The following is a 25,468-nucleotide window of genomic DNA, read 5'->3' as shown; positions in this document are numbered from 1 at the left end:
ATTGATCTCATAATGGCCTTAGAACAGTTCTGGCCACATGGTACATTCTATATGTGTATATGAAATTATAGACAGAAAAAGACGCCTCATGGATCTGAAGAGATCCATTGAAGCAGAGTAGGGTAAATTACACGAAAACGGACAGTTATGGGAGTGGTGGAAACAAATTCAAGGAGGCTGTGTTTTGCTCAGCTAGAAGGAAAGCATCCACCTTAGAGTGCATATACACGTCTGCACGTGCACATATGTAGTGCAGTGGATGTGATGAAACAGAGGCTTCTGACACGAACAGCAGAGCTGTGCTTCTCCTACGGTCCCTGTTCACCTTTATTTTCTTTCTAGTCTGCCTTAGACAGATGCATGGTCCTCCTGCATAGGACATGACTTCGCATGTGGTGTTCTGGCTGCCCACGCCTCACTGCGGGAGTTTGCCAGCTCCTGGATGGCTCTTGTACCCTGTTAACCTAGGCAGGTCCCCTGGTCACACGTCCAGAGGTCAGGCCAGTGCACGCTGCTAAAATGCTAAAGGTGTTTCCAAATCTGCGCACTTTTTGCACTTGGCTCACTGCACACTGGTAATCAGCCCTCGGTGAACTGGCCCCAGGCCGCAGTTCGCAGGCTGGGTTGCACTGCCTGAGAGTGTCACCTGGCATTGTGAACAGGATGTGGGTATGTTTTATAGCATAATGTGCATAATGGGTACCGATAACTAAAATATACGACACCACAGAGACAAGAAAATGAAGGCCCCTTTCTTTCCCTCCAAAAAACAGGAACTATATTTTGAGTTATAATATAAAAACTACATTTTGAGCCATTTCACCAATGCAGGTAATTTAAATATTTAACTTACATACTTACAAGTGCTAGAACCAGACTACAGAATTTCTGGAAGAAAAAGCTGCTGTGTGTTTTCTTCCCAGGTCATGCTTGTATGGTTGGATGACTATGCAGCCTCTCCCTGCCTAATGTGGGGTACTTCCCTCACGTGATTAACACATTATTAAGATAAGTCCAGAAGGCAGCAAATCCCTAGAACCAGAGCTCCGGGAAATGAGGATGGCAGTGGTGGAAAACCCTGTGGTTCTGGCTAATGTTAATGATAGAAGAACCCCGCAGATTCCGCCCTTGGAGAGCTAATCCATTTGCCCTGCTGCTGTCTGGTGGTGGTGCTGCTGCTGGTGGGGTGGGGATGGGGGAGGGAGAGCTGATGGTTTCTTTCCACTAACCTTTTCTTTCTTTCGCCCTCAAATGACTCTTCCCAAACCAGAAAAAGAATATACAGGCCATTTATTACGTAGAAAGAATCCACACAGCAAAATGAACTTGTTAAAGGAGAAATGACACAATATTTAGACTCCAAAATGCTATCTTCAGCAACGATATCACCAGAAACAATGAACAGATAAACCCACGGATGGCTAGCTATTCCTGGGGGAGCTCTCCGTGTTTGCACACTCAAATCCTGACTTGTGAATTGCAGCCAACCCCCTTGTTGTGGGCTGTTCCTCATTGTGCTGTCCTCTGTTCTTGCTCACGAATGCTGCTCGTTAGTTAATGAAAATGTGTACCAAGGGTCTTCCTCCTCCCCCACTGTTTTGGCTCAAAAATACCATTTTATGAAAAACAGCAACAACAACAAGCAAAACCATTGTTTTTCAGGATTTGACTTTGAAATTTGTTAGCAATTTATAATGACCTTGTCTGTATTTTGTGTTTTCATTGAACAGTCTCTTCCTGCACTGAGACTTCCTATTTGTTTGACTCCAACATTTTGTAATGTGTTTGGTATATCATTCTTTGAGAGTAGGAGGCCACCTCACCTGTGGGAAGATAATACCTGATTGCCTAATAGAGAACAGAATTTGATGGCACATGTTCATCCCAAGGGCATCTGTATGATCAGGAGACATCATACAGGAGCTATCCTATCATCTAGAGGCTTTTAGCGACAGGTTTAGGGACACAGTTTGATATTCCATAAGCTCTCCTTTGAATCCTAACCTTTGATGGCCTAATTAATACACTGACCACCAAAGGGTGCGTGTATCCCCAGGCATTAACTTGGTACTAATAGGCTCTTCCTTTCAGGATCCTGATTGTGGGCAGAGCCTGGGCGAGAAAAGAATCTGGGGAGGTGATGTGTCCCTGTTGTCTTGCTGATAACTGTTTTGTGCCTTCCCACATATGTCACAAGCAGTCAGAGGAAGAGTGTCATGTCTCCAGCATTCTGAGGAATGGGATTCAGCTTGGGGAAGGCCATAGTGTTAAAGGAGAGACAAAGAGCATGGGGCGTTCTGGCCTCTGGGAGGGCGGCTGCCTTTCCCTCTAACAAACGCCATCACCTTGCTGGTGAAATCGGCTTCATGTCAAGTGTGGTTTAATGCTTTCCTAGAAACACGTGTCTGCATGCAGTTATTTCTTGTGAAGCCATCCAAAGAGATTTAATTCCTTGGCAGTCAAAATTTTGTGTGGTTTCTTTAATTGCTAATTTGTTTAAATGGCTTTTAGCTTTACAGTTTCCCTTTAGGAAATGCTCCTTTCATTGCTAATTGCTAATTGACATGAGTCAGAGAGATTGGAGGTACAGTGTGCGGTACCTCCGGGGTGGGGAGGCGGGGATGGGTGCTAGGGTGGCTGTTGCCCAGGCTACAACAAAACAAGTTTGGATCGCGAGCAGGCCCGGCTGAAGAGGGCTGAAATTTCACATGTAGGAAGAGGTCTGCTTTGGAATTAAGTATCTGGAAAGTTGTGTTTGATTCTCTACTGAAAATTAAAGGCTGAGGGTAGGGGGATTGGAAAAAAAAAAAAACAACAAAAATCTCAGGACAAGCCATCCTCAGCATACTCAAGACGACGAATACACACGTCCAGTACGAGTTATCCTGTGTGCGGTGACACTTTTACAGGTGACCGCTGACTGCTAATGGAGTCGTTTAGGGCTCTGGCTGATTTCTGAGCTCTTTCTCCCCCCTCCCCCCTCTTGACAGGTTTAAGGGAAACGACAGGCTCCGAGAGTGATGGGGGTGACTCGAGCAGTACCAAATCGGAAGGTGCCAATGGGACGGTAGCAACTGCAGCCATCCAACCCAAGAAAGTTAAGGGAGTGGGCTTTGGAGATATTTTCAAAGACAAGCCAATCAAACTAAGACCAAGGTCAATTGAAGTAGAAAACGACTTCCTGCCAGTGGAAAAGGTATGTTTGACAGTTCCTGTTTTATTTCACCCTAATGTGGAATATCTGAAAGTACATGGTGGGTGTCGGTGTGAGAAGCCGGTGATGCCTCTTGAGGGTTTTGGTGTCCTCATGTGCCAGCTGCTGGTCCTCTCCCCCCTTTTGAGGCCTTCCCTCTGCGTGGGAATGGTCGCCTGGTCCCTGATGTCCTGCTCTCTTCCCCAGGGACTGTTTCTCTGATGGCTTTTCAAATGGCCAGTGCTTCTCCATCCTTTGGAGCCAGCTAAACACGTGACCCTGGCACCCTTCAGACAGTCGCCAGTCTCTCTCTCCTCCTTGTACGTTTCTCTCGTGCTTCATGCTCGGGTGCGTTGACTTGGCTGCTGCAGCAGAGTTTTCCCTCTAAGGCTGGGGTGGAGACAATCCCAGCCTGCTGCAAGGCAGTCTCCCGCCTGTGTGACTGATGGAGAGGCCTGTGTTGTGGCTCCCTGGGTTGCTCCCATCAGGAGGCTGGCTGTTTCCTTCTGCCTCTGGCAAGAGGCAGCCAGCTTGTTGCTGCTGAGTACGCGGTTGCCACGGCAACACACTCAGGGCCCTGGTACCTGTGGCTGCCAGTGACGTCTACTGTGGTACACTTCTAATATCATAGCCTTGCTTAGGAGTTGATAAGTACTGTGGAATTTTCCAAATTACAGTAAGGTAACACTCGTGCTGTGCTTAAGGAATGTTCATTAATTGGATTTGCTGGTGCCATTTTTGCTTGGACTTCTGTGCCAGCAGGTTTGGGGGATGGCATATTGGCAACATCTCTGATGTAGGTGATCAGTGGCTTTTATGTGCTTGCATTGTTGGGTGAGATGAAATTCTAGAGCTGGCATCATCTTCTGCCGCTGCAGACCTTCCACCCCCACCCCAGCAGCGTTGCCCAGTGTTAGCACACAGCAGAAACAAATCCTGAAAGGGCAGCTTTTTGAATGCTTAATCCCCGTAGAGATGAATAAGGCAGAAAAGGGCAGAGAACTAGAAATTAAACACTGAGTCACTTAAACACTGCTTTTGTTGAAACTTCTCTGAGCCAGCATTGTTGCTTTCAGTAATCAATGTATGCTATTTCTCAGGATTGGAAGATTATCTGGTTACTGGACTAGCTTGTGAGCTCACTTCTATTTCACGTGGCTACATTCAGATTCCTGGAAATGTTTAGAGATCAGCCCCAGTTTGGGAAGGGACTGTGGATATGGTTTTCCTTCATTTTATTCCAGCGGTTGCAATGAACATGACTGTTGACTCAATAAGCAAATAATTTCTTTCTTTCTTTGTTTTCTGATTCTTCATCTTTTTCCTCTTTGTGTAGATGAACACTTTCTGTGTTCATTTGTTTTAGCTGCGAATAATAATTCAGTTTGTAAAGATTTATTTGAAAAGGGAGAGAGACAGACGCAGACACAGACACTGATCTTCCATCTGCTTCCGTCCCCAAAGGCTGCAACACCTTGGTCTGGGTCAGGCTGAAGCAGGAGCCAGGAAACTCCATCCAGGTCTCCCACACGGGTGCGGGGCCCAAGCACCTGGGCCATCTCCTGCTGCCTCCCCAGGTGCGTTAGCAGGGAGCTGGATCAGGAGCAGAGCAGCTTGCAGTGTAACTGGTGCTCTGGTGTGGGATGCCAGTGTAGTGGGCAGCGACTTCACCCACTGTGCCACAATGCCAGCCCCAGCAATTGAGTTATTATTAATAGGAATGTCAGCATCAAATATTATACTGCCAGGTTTCTGTCTGAGCACACTTCTTCCTTGAATCCCAGAGGCAAGTCTCCAGCTGCCTACTTCAGTATCTCTTCTTGGAGATCTTAAATGCAAATCACTTTGTCCAAACCCCGAACCATCGTCGTCCCCCTCCGTCCCCCTAGCTTTCCCCATCTCAGTTGAAGGTGGTGCTACCCTTTTCCCTTTGCTCAGGACAGAGCCCCTGGGAAACCCCTTGAGTGCTGCCTCCCAAGTATGTCTAGCATCCACCTGCCTCTCATCAGCTCCATTGATTCCTGATAGAGCTTCCTGCCTCTTTGCTTCTCCCTACACTCTAGTCTCAGCAAAGCCAGGGCGAGCCTCTGAAAACTGATCATGCCACTCTGCCAAGGCTCCCCTAAGGACGACAGTGAAAGTCCTGTTGCTGCCCAGGTGACCCGGCCCCCATTACTCTGGGACTCCCTCCCTTGGTGCTTTTCCTCAAACATGCCACCCATATGACCACTGGAGATGTTTGCCACAAGGGTTCCCTTGTCAGGGCCACTCTGCTTCTACCTGCCCACTTGGCTGACCCCCTCGCCCGCTCCGGCATTGGCTCCAACCTCACTCTGTTCTACTTCCGGGCACTATGTATTTTGTTTCCCGTAGCATGTCCTGCATTCTAATCTAGTATTGATTTCTTTTTTTCTTTTTTTTCTTTTTTTAGTTTGAAGATTAGTTTTACTGTTAACTCGCATAGTACAACACATTAAGGACAGAGGTCCTACATGAGGAGCAAGTGCACAGTGACTCCTGCTGTTGATTTAACAATTGACACTCTTATTTTAACATGTATTTTGTTCACTGATGTATACTATGTGCTTAGAGCAAAGTATGGCTCAGAAAATATTTGTCGCATGACTTTTGAAACCCATATTAACACAGCCTTTTAGAGATTGCACACATCTGTAGAATGAGGAGGCTAGGTTGGCTCATGTGACCATGTGTAGTTGGAAATAGAGTTCAGCACGTCTGTTTATATTTTTATTTTATTTTATTTTTTGGACAGTGAGAGAGAGAGAGAGAGAGACAGAGAGAAAGGTCTTCCTTTTCCGTTGGTTCACCCCCCAAATGGCTGCTAGAGCTGGCGCACTGTGCCGATCCGAAGCCAGGAGCCAGGTGCTTCCTCCTGGTCTCCCATGCGGGTGCAGGGCCCAAGGACCTAGACCATCCTCTACTGCACTCCCGGGCCACAGCAGAGAACTGGACTGGCAGAGGAGCAACGAGGATAGAATCCAGTGCCCCAACTGGGACTAGAACCTGGTGTGCTGGTGCCACAGGCAGAGGATTAGCCTAGTGAGCCACGGCGCTGGCCCTATTTTATTTTTTTGAAAAAGATTATTTATTTGAAAGGCAGAGTTACAGAGAGGAGAGGCAGAGAGCGAGCGAGGGCTTCCATCTGCTGATTCACTCCCCACATGGCCGCAATGGCTGGAGCTGTGCTGATCCGAAGCCAGGAGCCAGGAGCTTCTTCCAGGTCTCCCACGTGGGTGCAGGGGCCCAAGGACTTGGGCCATCTTGTACTCAGCATGCCTTTGTAAAACAGAAGGTTTATCACACAGGCCTCAGTGTCACGAAATGTTAACTTCATCAAGTACATGACGCATGCATAAGTGCATGTGCGTCCTGATTCCTGGTTTGTTTGCAGAATAAAACCATGTGCTGGGAGCTGCCTTAACCCACTTTTCACTGGGAAGCCTCTAGGGACAGCATAAACTTGCCAGCCTGCTTTATTGTCCGCAGACAATTTTTACAACGTCTCAGACGATTTGGAACTACCCCGTCCCCTGTTGTTGGCGCCATGGATAGCTGCATAGATTTATGGATCCATTATAGTATTGTGCAACCTGGCAACAAGAGCTGATGAGTGTGATATTATTTTGTTAGTGTACAACCTGGTTCTCATCACTTTTTGAGACAGTTTTGTGCCCAAGATTTATTTGTAAGGAAGAAAGTTTCCTTTGAGAGTGGAGCTTGCTGTTTTGGTTTTGCAGAAACACCAATTGGATCTTATGTGGCAGCATCTGGCAGTTGAGGCCCCAGCTGGCCTCCTGCTCAGGCGGGGACAGTTGGCTGCCTGACATGGCTGGCTTAATAACATTGATAAGAGGAAAGAAGGAATCTGACAATCATTAGCAGCCACATGCATCATATTAGGGTCTCTGTTCAAGGTTGTGAGGTGTTGAGATTCCTTTTTCTCAGTCAGTAGAAAATTCTGTGCTAATCTTACCTGTTTCAGTCCATATCCCCCTATCCAGAGACTACGAATAGATTAGATACCAGAAGGGAAAGTATGTAACATTCCTCTACCACTGTGCATAAAGAAATAGAGATAAGCATTCTTGCTTCTCTTCCTGAGCTATAAGGAAGGACCCCACTTTTAAATCTTTGTAACACTACCAAATGGCCAGTGCTGTGGCATAGTAGGCTAAGCCTCCGCCCTCAGTGCTGGCATCCCGTATGGATGCCATTTCGTGTCCTGGCCGCCCCTCTTCTGATCCGGCTCTCAGCTGATGGCCTGAGAAAGCAGTGGAAGATGGCCCAAGTGCTTGGGCCACTGCATCCACATGGGAGACCCAGGAGAAGCTCCTGTCTTCGAATTGGCCCAGCTCCTGCTATTGCGGCCATTTGGGAGTAAACCAGCAGATGGAAGACCTTTCTCTCTGTCTCTACCTCTTTCTGTCTGTAACTCTCCCTTTCAAATAAATAAATAAATCTTTAAGAAAGGGGGGAGGGTGCTGGCATTGTGGTATAGTAGCTTAAACCTCCACCCGTGGTGCTGGCATCCCATATGGACACCAGTTTGAGTCCTGGCTGCTCTACTTCTGATCCAGCTCCCTGCTGATTGCCTGGGACAGTAGTAACTCTGCCTATCAGCTAAGAAAAATAGATCTTTAAAAAAAAAGTACTACCAAATAGGTACTCCTCTGAATGACTTATGTAAGTAGCATTTAATTGACATATTTATGGAGGACATGATATATTGTCTCGAATTTGCTTCAAGTAGCCCTGAAGGTAAAAAAAGTGGGTGGGACATTAGGGAGACAGGATTGGTCAGGGGTTGACAGCTGTTGAAATGGAGTGATGTATGGAGCTGGCGCTGCGGTGCAGCATGTTAAGTTGCTCTCTGCAGTGCCAGCATCCCATATGGGCACCAGTTGGAGTCCCAGCTGCTCTGCTCTGATCCAGCTCTCTGCTAATGCTCCTGGGAAAGCACCCATGGGGGAGACCCGGAAGAAGATCCTGGCTCCTGGCTTAGCTTTGGCCAGTGTGGCCATTTCAGGAGTGAACCAGCAGATAGAAGATCTCTCTCTTTGTCTCTCTTCTCTCTCTAACTCTCCTTTCAAATAAATAAATACATCTTTATAAAAATGAAACTGAGTGATGTATGTGTGCAGGTTCATTATACTCCCATTTTTGCATATGTTGCAAATTTCCCTTGCTAAATCATTAAAGAAAAAGGAAACTTAGAGAAGAATATATCATTTAAGCTAAGTTCGGATGTAAGTATATGTTACTTCAAAATATTGGAAAATATGAGGGATTTTTAAAAAGCTCTTGGAAAATACATATTATAAAAAATAACTGCATGAACTTCAAAAAAAGTTTCATGCTAAAATAAACTTACCTTTTAATTCCATTTCTCCATGAACATTTTGGAATGCATTCCTCTCTGTGACTGAAGATGAACCAAGTTAGAGATCAGAATATTGAAGGGGTGTGGTACCACTGTCCTGGCTGAGAGACCTGGGCAGAGTTGGCCTGAGTCGGGCCATCTGCTACGTGAGTCTTCTTTCCCTTTCTTACCTCATGGGTCACTGAGAATGCCTGAGAAACTGAATGTGACTCAGCTCAGCCAGTGCTTCTCGAGAGCTCACTCTACGCTTGGCTGTGGGGATACAATGGTAAGAAAGATCAGATGCCTGCCCTCAGAGAGCTGCAGAAAAGTAAATGGGAAGTGACGTGACCACTCGGGAATGACAGTGCCATGCTGAAGGAGCCCTCAGATATACCAGGAAATGATGAATTGTTAGGGAAGCGGGAATGTGTAGGTTCGTGTGTGGTGTTCAGGCTCTGAATCAGGGGTCCAGGAAGCGTTTGTCAAGCACAGGAACACAGTCACCAAAGTGGGAAAAGCAACATGGGCCAGTGCCCCGAAGTCGGGAAGAAGCCCTGATGGTGTTTAGAGGCTCCTGCTGGAAGTGGGGAAAGATGAGGATGGGGAAAGAAGCAGGAACCAGATCATTCGAGACTTGTTAAGCAGTCCAGACTTGATCCTGAGGGCAGTGGGGAAGAAGCACAGGGTTTTAAGCCAGAGAGTGACATGATCAGATAGGTTGTTTAGAAAAAGCATTTTAAGGGCAGTGTGAGGAGTGTATTACAGAAAATAGTAGAATAAAATTCAGAAGAGAAGTGACAATGACATGGATTACTTCTGATAAATAACTCCCCATTCCAAAACCTAGGTTCTAAATCAGCTTATTAATAAGAAGAGTTTGTGAATGGAAAATCAGGATATTATTTTTATATAAGATTTATTTATTTATTTGAAAGAGAGAAGGAGAAACAGGAAGAGAAGTCTTCCATCTGCTGGTTCACTCCCCAACTTGGCTGCAATGGCCAGAGCTGCGCTGATCTGAAGCCAGGAGCCTCCTCCGGGTCCCCCATGCAGGTGCAGAGACCCAAAGACTTGGGCCATCCTCTACTGTTTTCCCAGGCCACAGCAGAGAGCCGGATCAGAAGTGGAGCAGCCGGGTCTCGAAACTAGCCCCCATATGGGATGCCGGCACTGCAGGCTGTGGCTTTACCTGCTATGCCACAGTGCTGGCCCCCAGAATATTATTTTTGCTAATGTTTTTCAGTATAGTTACTCAGCCCAGCACTGTTATTCAAAGGGTGATCCTTGCTGCACTGCACAGCCCTATCACCTTTGTTTTTTTAAATATTTATTTACTTAATTGAAAGGTAGAGTTACAGAGAGGAGAGGCAGAAAGAGAGAAAGACCTTCATCCACCAGTTCACTCCCCAAATGGCTGCAACAGCCGGAGCTGTGCCAATCTGAAGCCAGGAGCCAGGAGCTTCTTCCGGGTCTCCCACGTGGTTGCAGGGGCCCAAGGACTTGGGTCATCCTCCACTGCCTCCCAGGCTATAATAGAGAGCTGGATGAGAAGTGGAGCAGCTGTTACTTGAACCGGCACCAATATGGGATGCCAGCACCGCAGGCTGTCGTTTTGCACCTGCTACGCTACAGCGCCAACTCCCGGCCGTATCACCTTTTTCATAACTTACGAGGCCCTGTGTGTGTGGATCTCTTTCTGGACTCCAGTTCTGATGATCTTTTTGTCCTTGTGCCCATTCTGTATTGCCTTGATCTTTACTTCTCTTCAAGAACACTGGAATAAAACAACAAAGCAAATTACAAAAGCAAAAATCTCTTGGGATTTTGTTTGCGACTGCATTGACTATATGGATTTGGTAAGAATTGATCCTTTCCCATGAACGTGTTACACACCTCTACTTATGTAGCTCTTATTTCACTTTGTGAAAAGTCATCAATTGTGCATCATATTATGTTGCAGTGTTATTACTGAAGAAGGCAAAGTTGGAGGCTATAGATGAGTGTGAAAGCCAGATGGGCCCATCAGCTGACCCCCAAACTTAGATTTATCTACCTAGTCTCAGCAACATTGGACTAGCTTAGGCCCAGGTTCCCTTGAGGAACAGCAAGGAAGGCAGCTGCAAGAAAGGGAAAAAGGCCTGAGTGGAGCAAGCCCCAAGTTCACCAATCAGATAAGTCATTTCACCATCCAAGGGGAGAGTGAAGAAAGGGCAGAGAGTGCCAAGAGTGTCCAGTTGAGTTTGGAGGGTGAACAATTGAACTGCCTTTACACGGAAGGAAGCATTACGGTAAGAGATGCTCTGTCTCAAGGACTGAATTATCACAGAGAGAAAGGAATGGACTTGACGAAATGTTTTGAAGGTGGGATCAGGAAGTTTGATAGTATGTGGAGGATAAAGGAGATTTCAAGATGGTGCCTTGGGCAACTGACTTGAGCAGCTGGAGGAGGGGCAACTGTCCCTGCTCCTCAGCCGGTGGTTGGAGGGGATGCCGTCTTCTTGGAGCACGGTGAGAACCTGCGGCAGCTCATGACACTGGTGATGTTACCTGAGGGAGGACCCCATGAACCCCACTGACTTCGAGTCTGGCTGCCTGGATGCTAACGGGGGCAGGGTGCCCACCTAACCCCATGAAGGGAGAGTACATTGCTTTCCTCTGCAACCCCCACCAGAGTGCCCAGCAAAGAGCAGGGAGGAAGTGCCATCTTTTTTTTTTTTTTTACAGGCAGAGTTAGACAGTGAGAGAGAAAGAGACAGAGAGAAAGGTCTTCCTTCCGTTGGTTCACCCCCCAAATGGCTGCCACGACTGGCGTGCTGTGGCCAGCGCTGCGCCCATCCGAAGCCAGGAGCCCAGGGGCTTCCTCCTGGTCTCCCATGGAGTGCAGGGCCCAAGCACTTGGGCCATCCTCCACTGCCTTCCCGGGCCACAGCAGAGAGCTGGCCTGGAAGAGGGGCAACCAGGACAGAATCCAGCCCCCCAAACCGGGACTAGAACCCAGTGTGCCAGCGCCGCAGGTGGAGGATTAGCCAAGTGAGCCGTGGTGCTGGCCGGAAGTGCCATCTTCATAAGGTGAGTAGAGGCTGCTGCAGCCCTCAGGTGGATCAGGGGTTTTATTGGAGAGATAAATCTGCAGTCCCCACTGACTTTGAGTTTGTCCTGGTGGATTGATCGGGGGCAGGGTGCCCACTTAGACCTGTGAAGCTCTCAGCTCCCTTCACTCTATCGAGGTATCCAGACTTGACTTGTTAAGGTGGAGGACCAACCAACTTGTATCAGGCAGGCAGCTGGCTCTGGAAATGCTATGGCGCTCTCTGTGGATGTGGGGGGCTCACAGTGCCGAGAGCGGATCCCCTGCTCCCTGGGACTGTAGGAGCCCTGCACATTATGACTGTGGGAATTCTATGGCTGTGAGACAGGGCATGGGGTATAGCCGAGTCTTTGGGCAATCACTATGTCTGGCTTCAGAGACATGAAAAGATCCTCAGGATCACTGGCCGTCAGGGAAATGCAAATAAAAGCCACAGTGGGGTTTTATCTCACCCCAGGTTGAATGGCTATCATCCAAGAATCAAAAAATAACAAATGCTGGTGAGAATGTGGGAGGAAAAGATATCTTAATACACTGGTGGTGGGAATGTAAACTAGTGCAATTGTTATGGAAGGTGGTATGGAGAGTCCTCAGAAATCTCAAAATAGATCTACCATATGACTCTGCCATTCTATTCAAGGGAATTTACCCAAAAGAAATGAAATCAGCATATGAAAGTGTTACCTGTTCCCTCATGTTTATAACAGCTCAACTCACAATAGCTAAGATATGGAGTACCCAGACATGTGTCAGCTGATACTTGGATAAAGAAATTATGTATATAGACCATGGATGGACTACTACTCGGCCATAAAAAGAACGGAATCCTTTCTTTTGCCACAGAATGGATGCAACTGGAGACCAGTATGCTTAGTCAAATTAGCCAGTCACAAGAAGACAAATATCCTATTTTGTCCTTGATTGTGGTAACTAATATACAAAGTGCAAAAAAATGTAATGTATATGAGCAAAATTGACATTTTAAAGTTTCACAGTTGTTCATAGCCCTTGTCTATACTCTTACAGAACAGTGGTTTTTCTACTTACTACTTGCTGAAATCTTTATTTGGTGGAAGGTTAAGCTTGTGTTTATAAAGAAATTGAGAAATATGTCGTCATTAAAATTATAAGGAAAATATTGGCCCACTCCGCGGCTCACTAGGCTAATCCTCTGCCTTGCGGCGCCGGAACACCGGGTTCTAGTCCCGGTCGGGGCGCCGGATTCTGTCCCGGTTGCCCCTCTTCCAGGCCAGCTCTCTGCTATGGCCCGGGAGTGCAGTGGAGGATGGCCCAAGTGCTTGGGCCCTGCACCCACATGGGAGACCAGGAGAAGCACCTGGCTCCTGCCATCGGATCAGCGTGGTGCGCCGGCTGCAGCGTGCCAGCCACAGCGGCCATTGGAGGGTGAACCAACGGCAAAGGAAGACCTTTCTCTCTGTCTCTCTCTCTCACTGTCCACTCTGCCTGTCAAAAAAAAAATTATAAGGAAAATACTAAAGGAGGAGAAGGAATGGGAAGTACTTTTATACTTTACATAAAGTTTAAAAAGAGAAAACATGGGAGGAGGAAGATACTTAGGGAGGAAGGTCATTGGTTAGACTACCTGGATTTTGGGGTACTAGTAGGAATATCAAGTGGAGGGGCCAGCGCCATGGCGCAGTGGGTTGATCCACTGCTTGTGGCACCAGCATCCCATATGGGCACCTGTTCTAGTCCTGGCTGCTCCTCTTCCATTCCAGCTCTCTGTTGTGGCCTGGGAAAGCAGTGAAGGATGGCCCAAGTCCTTGGGCTCCTACACCCATGTGGGAGACTAAAAGAATCACCTGGCTCCTGGCTTCGGATCAATATGGTTCCTGCCGTTGCAGCCATTTGGGGAGTGAACCAACGGAGGAAGGACCTTTCTCTCTGTCCCTCTCACTGTCTGTGATTCTCTCAAATAAAAAAAATATTAAAAAAGTAATATCAAGTGGAGGTATCAACAGACAGGTGGATAAAGAAGTCTAGTGATAGGAAGAGAGCATTAGTAGCATTAGTGTTGGGAGTCATTAGTCTGGAGTCTGAAGATAGATAAGCAACAAAGCAGCTCAGGATGGGGCATATTCTCATGAATACAACTGGTACCCGTGTCTCTCACCTGGAACTGAGGGGAAATTTCCTTATCAGGCCACTTTTCAGAGACTCCAGCCTGGCCTTCTTATTTCCAGGCTCCTTCCCTTCTTATGAGTCACTCAGATGGTGACGCTGAACCACTAATTTAGGGAAAGGCGTGTCAGATGTTACACACAGGTAGGTAAATTACAATACTCAGTTCAGTTCTGAGCCCTAACCTGACTCGACATTATACAGAATAATGCTAGCTTTTCGGTGCCAGCCTATTCCAGACCCAGGCTCTCTAGGCACTAATGGTCTTGATTCCGTTAACTCTTGGGAAAAGCAGTCTTCTTTGCCTGATCAGAAAGGATATCTTGAAACTTCATGGTTTGCCAAGTTTGTTGCTTACTGGATTTCCTAAAAAGAAATACTTCAAGAAGCTCCTTTGCCATGGTCTTGTCTTGGCTGATTTCCGTTAGTGACTTTTTCTCTTTTGCTTGAAAGATCTCTTCCAACTCTCATCATCTGGAATCTATTTGTAGAATGACAGTCACCCAACTTAATGCCTATATTATGGTAACAGTAGTGTAGCTTTTATTTCTTAGAGTATTAGAATTAAAATTGTATATAAATGAGATAGTAATCATTTTTAAGCCAAATTTCAGTAAGAGAATGTTAATACTTTGATACATATCTCAGGTAGTCTTATTCGTTCTAGTGAAAAATCATTAGGCTATATAATTATGTTACATTAAAACGTGGACATCTACACTTAGTCTTAGCCAAAAGTCTGAGAATCAATAAATCAATAAATGTACAAAAATTTCTTTGTTCCTTAAAACGCAGACAGCTATGTTACCCATTCTTTGAAGAGTGGAAATAAACTCTGGGGATTTCCAGAAGCGAATCATATATACTTGGGCCAGTGACGCACACTGGGTCAAAACCTTATTGTGATTATCTGACTCCCTTACAATAATGGATGTACCTCACTTTGGGTAAAAGGTAGAACTTTGTGCACCTTTTGAGCTGTTGGTAAATCTGTTCTTTTTCATGAGCAGATAGTGAAAGATGCTCACTGTGGGCTGGTGCTGTGGCATAGCGGGTAAAGGACAACCTGCAGTACCGGTATCCCATATGGGCATCAGTTCAAGTCCTGGCTGCTTCACTTCTGATCCAGCTGTCTGCTATGGCCTGGGAAAGCAGTGGAAGATGGCCCAAGTCCTTAGGCCCCTGCACCCGCATGGGAGACAGGAAGAAGCTCCTGGCTTCCGGCTTCGGATTGGCCCAGCTCTGGCCATTTTGGCCAACTGGGGAGTGAACCAGTGGATGGAAGACCTCTCTCTCTCTCTCTCTCTCTCTCTCTCTCTGCGCCTCTCCTTCTCTTCTCTGTGTAACTCGTTCAAATAAATATTTAAAAACAAAAGATGCCCACTGGTTGCCTGTGCTGAATGAAATGTTTGGAGTTTTCTTCTTTATTTTTAGATTTATTTATTTATTTGCAAGTCAGAGTTACAGAGAAGCCGAGAGAGAGAGAGAGAGAGAGAGAGAACGAACGAACTTCAATGCCCTGCTTCACTCTCCAAGTGGCCACAATGGCCAGAGCTAGACAATCAAAGCCAGGAGCCAGGAGCTTCCTCCAGGTCTTCTACACGGATGCAGGGGTCCAACAACTTGGGCCATCTTCTGCTTTCCCAGGCCACAGCAGAGAGCTGGATGGGAAGTAGAGCAGCTGGGAGTCGAGCCTGCACCCAAATGGGATGCTGGCATGGCAGTCATCAGCCCAACCCGGTACGGCAGAGCACCAGCCCCCAGATTTTCATTTGTTTCACTCCAGAGAACATTCTAGTGAAAGTCAGAGGTTGTTAGGAAAGGTAAACACAAATAGTGACAGTATTATAGGATTGCTCATTGACACAATGGGTGCTGTTTACTATTCTATATGTATTTTCTATGTGTTTAATACATACAAAGGTACTTCAAAATTCTTAGAAAATGCGATTAAAAGGTAAGTTTATTATGCAAAACTTTTGAAATCCATGCATACCAGAGGCTCTTCGAAAAGTTCATGGAAAACATGTATTAGGAAAAATACAATGCATAAATTTCAAAAACTTTTCCACTGAAATGAACTTAAAATTATATTTCTGTAAACTTAATTATTTGTAGTGTAGAAAGGGTGAGTCAGGGGAAAGATGGAGAGAGAGTGCAAGCTCCCATTTGGTGGTCTACTCCCCAAATGTCTGCATTGGCCAGGGTGTGCAGAGCTGAAGCCGGGAGCAGGGAACTCAGTCTGGGTCTTCCACGTGAGTAGCAGGGACCCAACCACTGGAGACATCACCTGCTACTTCCTATGGTAGCATATGAGCAGAAAGCTAGTCTCAGGAACAGAACCCAGGTATTCCAATATGGGATACAGGTATCCCAAGTGAGGTCTTAACCCCTAGGCCAAATACCTGCTCCCACAAAGATTTTGAAGTATCCTCATACTTTCTAAAATGCTCACCCTAGTGTATTTTCTTGTTGTCAGTCCTTTTAGTTCATGTTTATAAGATTCCACAAGAAGTTCCCATACTTCTTGTATTACCAGGCAGTAGTTATGCATATTTATGGGGTACACTGTGGTCTTTCAAGATATTTATACACTTTGTAGCAATCACAGTGATTAACATTTCCACCTTCTTTTTTAAAAAGATTTATTTATTTATTTGGAAGTCAGACTTAGAGAGGAGGAGAGGCAGAGAGAGAGAGGTCTTCTATCCGCTGGTTCACTCCCCAGTTGGCTGCAATGGCCAGAGCTGCGCCGATCAGAAGCCAGGAGTCTCCTCCAGGTCTCCCACACGGGTGCAGGGGCCAAGGACTTGGACCGTCTTCCACTACTTTCCCAGGCCATAGCAGAGAGCTGTATTGGAAGTGGAGCACCAAGGACTCAAACTGATGTTGTTATGGGATGCTGGCACTTCAGGCCACGGCTTTACCCACTATGCCACAGCATTGACCCCCATCTTCTTATTTCATATTTGGAAGCTTCAACCTCCTATCTACCTCTGGTTCCCCATAAAATATATAATAGCCTTGGGGTCAGCATTGTGGTATAGTGAGTTTAGCTGCTGCCTGTGATTCCTGGCTGCTCCACTTCCTATCTGGCTCCCTGCTAATGTGCAAATTTAGGCAGCAGAAGCTGTCCCAAGTACTTGGACCCCTGCCACCCATGCGGGGACCAGTATAGACTCTGTGGCTCCTAGCTTCAGCCTGGCCCAGACCTGGTTGTTGTGGTCCTTTGTGGAGTGAACCAGTAGATGGAAAATCTCTCACTGTGTCTCCCTCCCTGTTGCCCAAGACAAGGTGAGGGGAGGAGGAAGGAAGATGTTCCATCCTCTGGCTCAGTCCCCAGATGGCTATAGGAACCAGAAGCTCCATCTTAGTCTCGCACATGGGCCATCTTCTGCCTTACTAAACACACTGGCAAGGAGCTAGATTGGAAGCAGAGCAGCCAGGATTCGAATTATCACTCCAGTGTGCAATGCCTATGCTGTTTTGCAAACTGTGGCTGAAAACCTCATGTACCATTACACCAACCTATATATAGATCTTTAAATGTATGTAAAATAACCCAGTATATTTTCTAAGGAATACTTAATTGCAACTAGATTGCTGCCAAAAATCATGTTACTGGAAGTTGTTAAAATTGTGTTTTTACTAGTATAGGGGTTATCAAGAAATGCAGGCCAGACAGCCCAGGTTCAAATCCCAGTGCTACCTCTAGGTGGGATAAGTTACTTGACTATGTTTTAAATTCCTAATCGATAAAATTAGAATAATAATAAAGTCTGCCACACTGAGTTATTATGAGGATAAAATAACATGTAAGAGATAGAAAAGTGCCTGGCATATGATAATCACTTGGTTAATGCTAGTGTATCTGGCAGTTTTTAATTACTTGAATGAAATAGCTGATGCACTGACCTTTATAAGGAGAAAGTTTTATTTCAGCTCGCAGTTCTGAAGGTTCACAGTCCAAGATTCTGTGTCCCCATTGCTTTGGTTTCTAGTGGTGGAGTTACTGCTAGTATTGTCCCAAGGTGGTGCAGAGCTTCCCATAGGCAAAGGCAGGGATGCTTTTCTCTTATACAGCCATTGGGTTTAATCATGGGGCCTCCACCCTAATGTCTTAATCCCATCCCATCACTTCTCAAAGGCCCTACTTCTGAACCCCCTTTTAGAACCATTAACTAAGACTTGGAGGCCAAACCCCTGACTTCCAGGGACACGTGTTCACACCAAAGCAGGTAGTTGTTTTTATTGCTGTCCTTGTTGTTGGAACAGAAAGAGGACCTAAATATGGCACTTCCATTTCCAGATTCAGTTCAATGTTTCATTATGGAGAATTTCACATTCTGAGAGTACAATTGAATTTTGCTATTGCTGTAGTAGCTGTTTGTTTCCCATTACTGAGTCTTAAATGTCAGCCACTAGAAAGAAGTGCCATAATTTGAGATCTTGTCTGTGTTAGTCACCATTGTATTTATAATAGTTGTTAAGCTGTAGTTGGCCTTCAATAAATATTTGTGAACTGGATGAATGAAGATAGTGTTTTGTCCTGATCTCAGTAGAATTGTAAAGGAAGAATCATCGGTTTGGGATGTGTTTGTGGTCTACAGATTCACTCTTCCATTTGTTCCTTAATTAGCTCATTCATTCATTCATTCATTCACTGAGGCTTTATTGAATGTCATAGATGAGCAGTGATAGCTCTAGGATTTCTGTATAAATGACATAAAGGTGATTATCTATTTGGAAAGGGATTGACGAGATGGCATGTCTGCATACTGTATTTGTATAATGAAAACAAATTTTTACCTGGAAATTTATTTGGGATAGGCTGGGTCTGGTGTAGTTAATTGGAAGAGTTAACATCTCCCCCAACTCATACCTTGCAGCAGCTGTCCTATACAGGCCTGCCTCTCCTTTAATGCTTTGGATTGTTTCTACAGCAGAGAGAAATGGGCATGTAGAAAAGTCATTATAACCAAGAGACAGTAATGACAAAGCAGCAGTGTGTATAGAGAGGGAGCTACTGATCTTTCTGGAGGTTGAGAAGGCAAGGCTGGGGTATCCTGGAGATCTTTTCAAGAAAAGCTTTATTGGGGCAATATTAATGGACAGTGGGGCTTCCTGGTCCGGGTAGTGTTGTGTATGGACAAGGAGAGAGCATATCTCTGTGGAAGCGGGGGAGAGTGTGTTGGCAGTGGTGAAGGTGGGCAGGACTCAGCGGACTACTTACAAGCGGAACTTCTTGGTGGGCTAGTGAACTGCTGAAGAAGCAGATTTGCACTTGAGGGAGGTGACTAAGGCGATTCCAAGGAACATGGAATGGAGATAGGAGAGGAAGTGGCTGGGAGAGATGCCAGCCCCAGGGCTTCGTGCTTGATGACTAATTGGCGAGGCACCAGGAACTTCTAGTAGCTCTTGGAAAGGGGCAGATGGGCCCACCTCATGCATACTCTTTAAGCTGGGCCTCCGCTGTTGCCTTTGTTGGCAGCAGAAATGAAAGAAGAGCCAAGTTTCCTTTCCAAGAAAATTTGTGTGTTTGGGGAATGAAAAACCTAGGAGTCAGCATTCTATTATCTTTGTTGTTAGATAGTCCAAAGATATACAGACAGTTCCTTTTCTTTTTAAGATTTTACGTATTTGAGAGATTAAGTAACAGATGGAGGGAGAGACAGAGGTCTTCCATCCACTGGTTCACTCCCCAGATGGCCACAATGGCCAGAGCTGTGCTGATCCAAAGCCAGGAGCCAGGAGCTTCTTCTGGGTCTCCCACATGGGTGCAGGGGCCCAAGGACTTGGGCCATCTTCCACTGCTTTCCCAGGCCATAGCAGAGAGCTGGGTCAGAAGAGGAGCAGCCAGGACTCGAACTGTCATCCATATGGGATGCCAGCATTGCAGGTGGAGACTTAGCCTACTATGCTACAGCGCCAGCTTCCGAGACAATTTTTTTTTTTTAAGATTTATTTTATTTATTTGAAAGCCAGAGTTACACAGAGAGTGAAGGAGAGGCAGAGATAGAGAGAGGTCTTCTATCCACTGGTTCACTCCCCACTCCCCAGATGGCCGCAACGGCCGTTGCTGCGCTGAAGCCAGGAGCCAGGTGCTTCCTCTCGGTCTCCCACATGGGTGTAGGGGCCCAAGCACTTGGGCCATCTTCTACTGCTTTCCCAGGCCATAGCAGAGAGCTGGATTGGAAGTGGAGCAGCCAGGACTTGAACTGGTGCCCATATGGGATGCTGGTGCTTCAGGCCAGGGCTTTAACCTGCTGCACCACAGCACTGGCCCCCCAAGACAGTTCTTAAAAATTAATTTGAGAGGGTACTGTTAGATGCATTTGCATACAGACAAACTTGGACATAATCACATATACCTATAAATCACACATTCACATTTATTTGTTTACATATACATTCTGCAGTTTTTATCTTTCTAGTTTGTAATTAAATTTTTGTTTTAGGGTAGTTCTAGATTTATAGAAAAGTTGTAACGATGATAGAATTTCTACATACCTCATGCCTGGTTTGCTCTATTGTTGACATCGTATATTAATATGGTACAGTCATCAAAATTAATGAACCAATATCACCATATTGTCATTAAATAACATCCACACTTTACTCACATTTCCTTAGTTTTTGCCAGTGTCCTTTTTCTGTTCCAGGATCCCATCTAAGATCCTTCACAGCGTTTAGTTTCCTGCCTCCTTTTGTCCTTCTTGGATCTCAGACTTTTCTTTTAAATTTTATTTATGTTTGCTTTATTTGGGACCCAGAGCAGCTAAGACAGACAGACACACACACACACACACACACATGGAGGGAGGGAGTGGAAGAGAGAGAGAGAGAGATACCTGGAACAACCAGGGCAATGCCAAGCCAGATCCAAGAACTTTGAACTCCATCTGGGTCTCCTAGTTGGGTGGCAGGGTCCCAAGTACTTGGGCCATCATCTGCTGCCTCCCTGGGTGTGCATTAGCAGGAAGCTGGAATCAGAGGTAGTGCTGGGCCTGGAACCCAGGCTCTTCAAATGGGATGTGGCCATCCCAAGTGGTGTCTTAAGTGCTGTGCCAAATGCCCACCCCAACTTGACTTGTTTTTGATGGCCTTGGCCATTTTGAGTTTTGTAGAATGCCCATAAACAGGCATTTGTCTGAAGTCATTCTCATGATTAGACTTAAGTGCTAAGTTTTTAGCAAGAAAACCAGATGTGTTCTCATCACATGTCGAGGTAAATACTGTGAAGAAGGCCTGTCATTGTTGGTGTCCCCCTGGCTGAGATAGCCTGAGGTTTCTTCACTGCACAGCTGGTGTGTGTTTTCTCTTGACTCTGGAAAGAGGTCATTCTATGCACTCCACCCTTATGGAGTAGGAAGTTACATTTGACCTTGAGGAAGTAGTAGCCAAATAAATCATTTGGCATCCCTCTGCATAGGTTTGTATATTTTCCCAAAACCTAATTATGTTTTTACAAGGTGGTTTTGAAAAAGCATTGTCTGAATTCAGAATACTAATTCTATAGCATTGATGACACGTTTTTCTTCACCATCTTGTGACAGCTTCCACATTTGTTTTTTGTGTGTGATCATATCAACAGATGTATTTTATTTACCCTAGCAGATTGTAAATATCTTGAAGACTGAGACAACATCTTCAAAGCTCCCTCCAGAGTTGGACCCCGTGCTGAATAAGTGATTTTTAAGTTACCTTAATTAAAAAATTTAAATATTAACCGTAGTAATTAACTGAAACAGGTTATCACAGTCTCAGTATATGAGAAATGTGGTAAGATAGGATATTGTTCCCCTGGCATCCTGATTTTCAAATCCTGACCTTTTTTTAAGATTTATTTTATTTAAAAGAGTTGCAGTAAGAGGCAGAGGCAGAAAGAGAGAGAAGTCTTTGATGCACTGGTTCACTGCCCAAATGGCCACAACGGCCAGAGCTGAACCGGTCAGGAGCCAGGAGCTTCATCCGGGTCTCCTGTGTGGGTGCAGGGGCCAAGGACTTGGCCCATCTTCCACTGCTTTCCCAGGCCACAGCAGAGAGCTGGATCGGAAGTGGAGCAGCTGGGAATCGAACCAGTGCCCATATGGGGTGCCAGCCCCGCAGGCTGTGGCTTTACCCTTTACGCCATGACACTGGCCACAAGTCCTGACTTTTAATAGTGTAAGAGTGGCTAATATGATACCCACGTCACAGATGTTATTTAATCTTCTCTGCAGCAGTGTGGGTTGGTGCCATTATCCTCATTTTTTTTTCTTCTGATTAAGAAACTGAGGTGGACAAAGGTTAAATAAGTTGCTCTAGATCCCACAGCTGGAAATGGCCCAACTAGGATACTGATCTCAGATCCTCTGGCTTTAGCATTTTGAACTCTTAAGCACTGGGCTCTGAATTCATTGAAGTAATAATTAAAGTGATATCTCATTTGGGGGGAAAAAGCAAAATTCTTAAGTAAGCACTTCACTGCCGTCTGTGAGGACAGCAGTGATGCCGGGGCTACAGTCTTGCTGTAATTTTCCTAGGGGAAGCGTTCCCATGAAGCCACGGCTGTTTTTCCTTATTTGTGTGTGTGTGTGTGTTTTATGAGTAATTTTTGTGCCGTACAGCTAATTTTATTTAAAATGCAGGCGTTTTCACAATTGCTATTTCATATACAGACCGTATTCTGAGTAGCCCTCACTCCCCAGTCATATGATCTGTCGAAAGATAGTGGGCTTTTTCTTTGCTCTCTGGTGTTTTGGAACAGAAGTGCTCACTGGGCGCTGCCAGCTAACCATTTCCTCAGTGTGCTGCTTGTCCGAATGGTCACACCTGTGTGCCTAGGGGGCCGCCTGGATTCCGGCAGCCACAACCACGTAGGCGAGGGAGGACTTCTCGCGAAGCCACCCAAGGCATGAACCGGCCTCGGCTTCCTGAGCCATAAACAAATGTGAGCTTTGTTCTCTCCGTTCCTCATTTGGTCCCAAGTATGACTCAGGGTTAGGCTGGGTCCTCAGGCTCCGTGCCTTTGGCTGTTGAAGGAAGTGGGAGGATTCCCGGGGAGTTTTGGGACCTTTTCAAACTGAAGAGAGGAGACTGCATGATGGGAGAAGAGGTACTTCTTTTCTTGCTTTTCAAGATTTAATCAGTCCGCTTCACTTGTGTCTTCTCTGTGCCATTTGCTAGTAGGGACTTGTACTGGGTTTGCATGGGTGGGTTAAGATGACGTGTGTGCCAGCTAAGGGTCACACGTAGAGGGGAGCTCTGGCTATGTGAAGGAGGAACCCATCAAGTGTAAGGATGATTTTCTAAAGTGAAATGTTGCACTGCAGCTATTGGGCTGTTGGAATCCCCCACCCCCGGCTTTGGTCAAGTTGGCCATTAATCTTTACAGATGTTTCCAATTTCTCTGTGTCCTAGGTTTTCATGTGTTCGTAGTGCAGAGAGTAATTTAGATGGGCAGTGTGCACAAGCAGTAACTGTGACACCGTGTCATGGAGCTGTTTAGCAATTACAGATGTTTGTGCCATAAACAAATCCAGCTTGCTTTTCAGGTTAGTTTAGGAGAGAGGACTGTGTCCAGGCAGAACAAGCCAGCTGTGGGACATTTCCCTCCTAGGGGACACAGACATCCGGAGTTCTCCTTGGGAATGGAAAAGCTGTGAGGGCTGACTGCTGACTGCTGAGCCGGTGAACTTTTTTGGTTATAGAGGTAAAGATATTTGGCTGATTTTGTAATACTGAACATTTATATTGATATTTTCATATATAGAATAAAATAAAGACATGAAATGATTTGATTTTCTGGAAGTTTGCTAGTAGTAGGTGGTCTTGTTTCTCTCTGTGAGTTGTTCCTACTTGTCTATTTAAAAGCAGAAGTCTGTCATTTTCCAAACACAAAAGAAAATTCCCTCAATGAAGCACAGGATAAGTATGGCTTACAATGTGTCATGTGTTTTCCATACCCTTCTCTGTTGTGGAAAACAACTTTGAAGGGAAGAGTTGATGAGATTTGTAAAATATATCCCTTTATGTCATTTTCAGTTGGCTTTAACCTATAATATTTTCAAAATTATAGAAAGGAAATGTAGCATTTTACTTCTTTTACAAATACGAGAATTACTTGAAAGGTTTTTAAACAGCATTTCTTACTTGTCTAGAAGGATGACCGAGGCAGATGTATGAAGGGACTTTAAAACATTTATGGAAAATGGGATTAAAAGATAACTAAATTTTGGTCCAAAAAAATAATTGGAATCCATGTACACTGAAGTTCACGTAAAACGCCTATTATGGGAAAAAAAATCTACATGGATTTCAAAAAAATTGTGTAACAGAATAAGCTCTTTTCATTTTTTTCATAAACATTTTGAAGACCTCTGCCAGGAGAGGAGTACAGACACACATAGGCTAGAACAGAAATATGTTGATCTGTAGTGGCTTGAGAGGATTTTCCTAGGGAACCACATCTGAAATACGCAGTTCTTATTGGATGTCACCATTTGGAGTTCTAATGAGCAGAAATCAAAATTAGGTATTTGCATGCAAAATCAAGATGCTGACTCTTCCCTGGGAAAGTGAGTGAAAGTATGTGCAGTACAGTCCCGGCAGCTTCTGGGCCCTCTCAGGTGGGGGCCTAGACATGGGGGAGGGAGGTAGCCACTGGGGGGCCTTTTGTTACACTGGTGAGTGCTCCTGAATCCTGCGTTTGTTTTGTCATCAGGGAAATAGCACTGTTACTTCTCTCATGCCAAAAAGAAAAAAAAAGTGTGCAATAATTATTAGCAATAAAAACTCATAAAGAATATGAAGAGAGAAATGGAAATTGTCCCGATCTCATTATCCAGGAACAGTCACAATAATATTTTCTACGAATTCTTCCAGATTTTTTTTTCTGAGCCTGAAAATGCATGTAGCACACCCTGTTCGTACAGTAATGGAATCCTGTTAAATGGTGCCTGTTTTTAAATCGTAGCATGTTATGGGCCCCTTTTTCTGTCTCATAGCCACGTGGTATCTTTAGTCTCCAGCTATCATAGAGATGCAACACCAGTTGCTACCTGATAAGTACTTAGGGTGTGTCCACATTTTTAATATTAAAAACAGTGTTCTTGTATGTGTATCATTGTGTCTTTTCTGATTAGATTCTTAGGCTGAATTTTTAAAAGAGGAATTTTCAGGCTAAAGGCTGACTTAATTCTGACTGGTTTTGTTTTGAATGAAAATAATCCAAGTATATGGTAAAAGAAAAAATTCCAACAGAACAAAAGACTTTGTTAATCCTATATACTTGGCTTTACTTCCTAGTGGAAATCCCCCAGAAATACCATCTATGTACTCTTGTAGAAACGTAGCCTTGTTTTTTTTTTCTAATTGTAGTAAAATATCCATAGCATCAAATTTACCATCTTAGCGATTTTTAAATGTACAGTTCGTTAGCATTAAGTACAGTCACATAATTGTGTAACCATCATCACTGTCCATATCTGGAACGTTTTGATCACGCAAAACTGAAGCTCCAAACCCATCAAATAGTGACTCCCCTTATAATCCTTCCCCAAGGCCCTGGCTACTGCCATTCTCTATTCTACCTCTGAGTTTGACGAGGTACTTCATATATGAGGAACCTTATACTATTTGGCCTCTTGTGAGTGGCTTATCGTGCTTAGCATAATGTCGT

The 25,468-nt window shown here is 45.2% G+C and overlaps 1 protein-coding gene across 14 annotated transcripts in view; it reads left to right on the top strand.

Moving 5' to 3' along the window:
- Window positions 1-25,468, top strand: part of SH3KBP1 (SH3 domain containing kinase binding protein 1) — a 382,152-nt gene that overhangs the window by 217,855 nt on the left and 138,829 nt on the right. For 12 of the 14 annotated variants that reach the window (XM_070067164.1, XM_070067168.1, XM_070067166.1 and 9 more), the window contains one exon: window positions 2,991-3,196. In XM_070067164.1, the coding sequence (XP_069923265.1) occupies window positions 2,991-3,196 (206 nt within the window). Of the gene's footprint in view, window positions 1-2,990; window positions 3,197-22,638; window positions 22,904-25,468 lie in introns of those variants that run through there. The other 2 variants (XM_070067171.1, XM_008272418.4) reach the window with 1 other exon arrangement.

The sequence above is a fragment of the Oryctolagus cuniculus genome, chromosome X, assembly GCF_964237555.1.
Source record: "Oryctolagus cuniculus chromosome X, mOryCun1.1, whole genome shotgun sequence".
NCBI classification, from domain to species: domain Eukaryota; kingdom Metazoa; phylum Chordata; class Mammalia; order Lagomorpha; family Leporidae; genus Oryctolagus; species Oryctolagus cuniculus.
The sequence above is the reverse complement of the archived record's forward strand: the minus strand, read 5'-3'. Positions and strand labels throughout refer to the sequence as shown.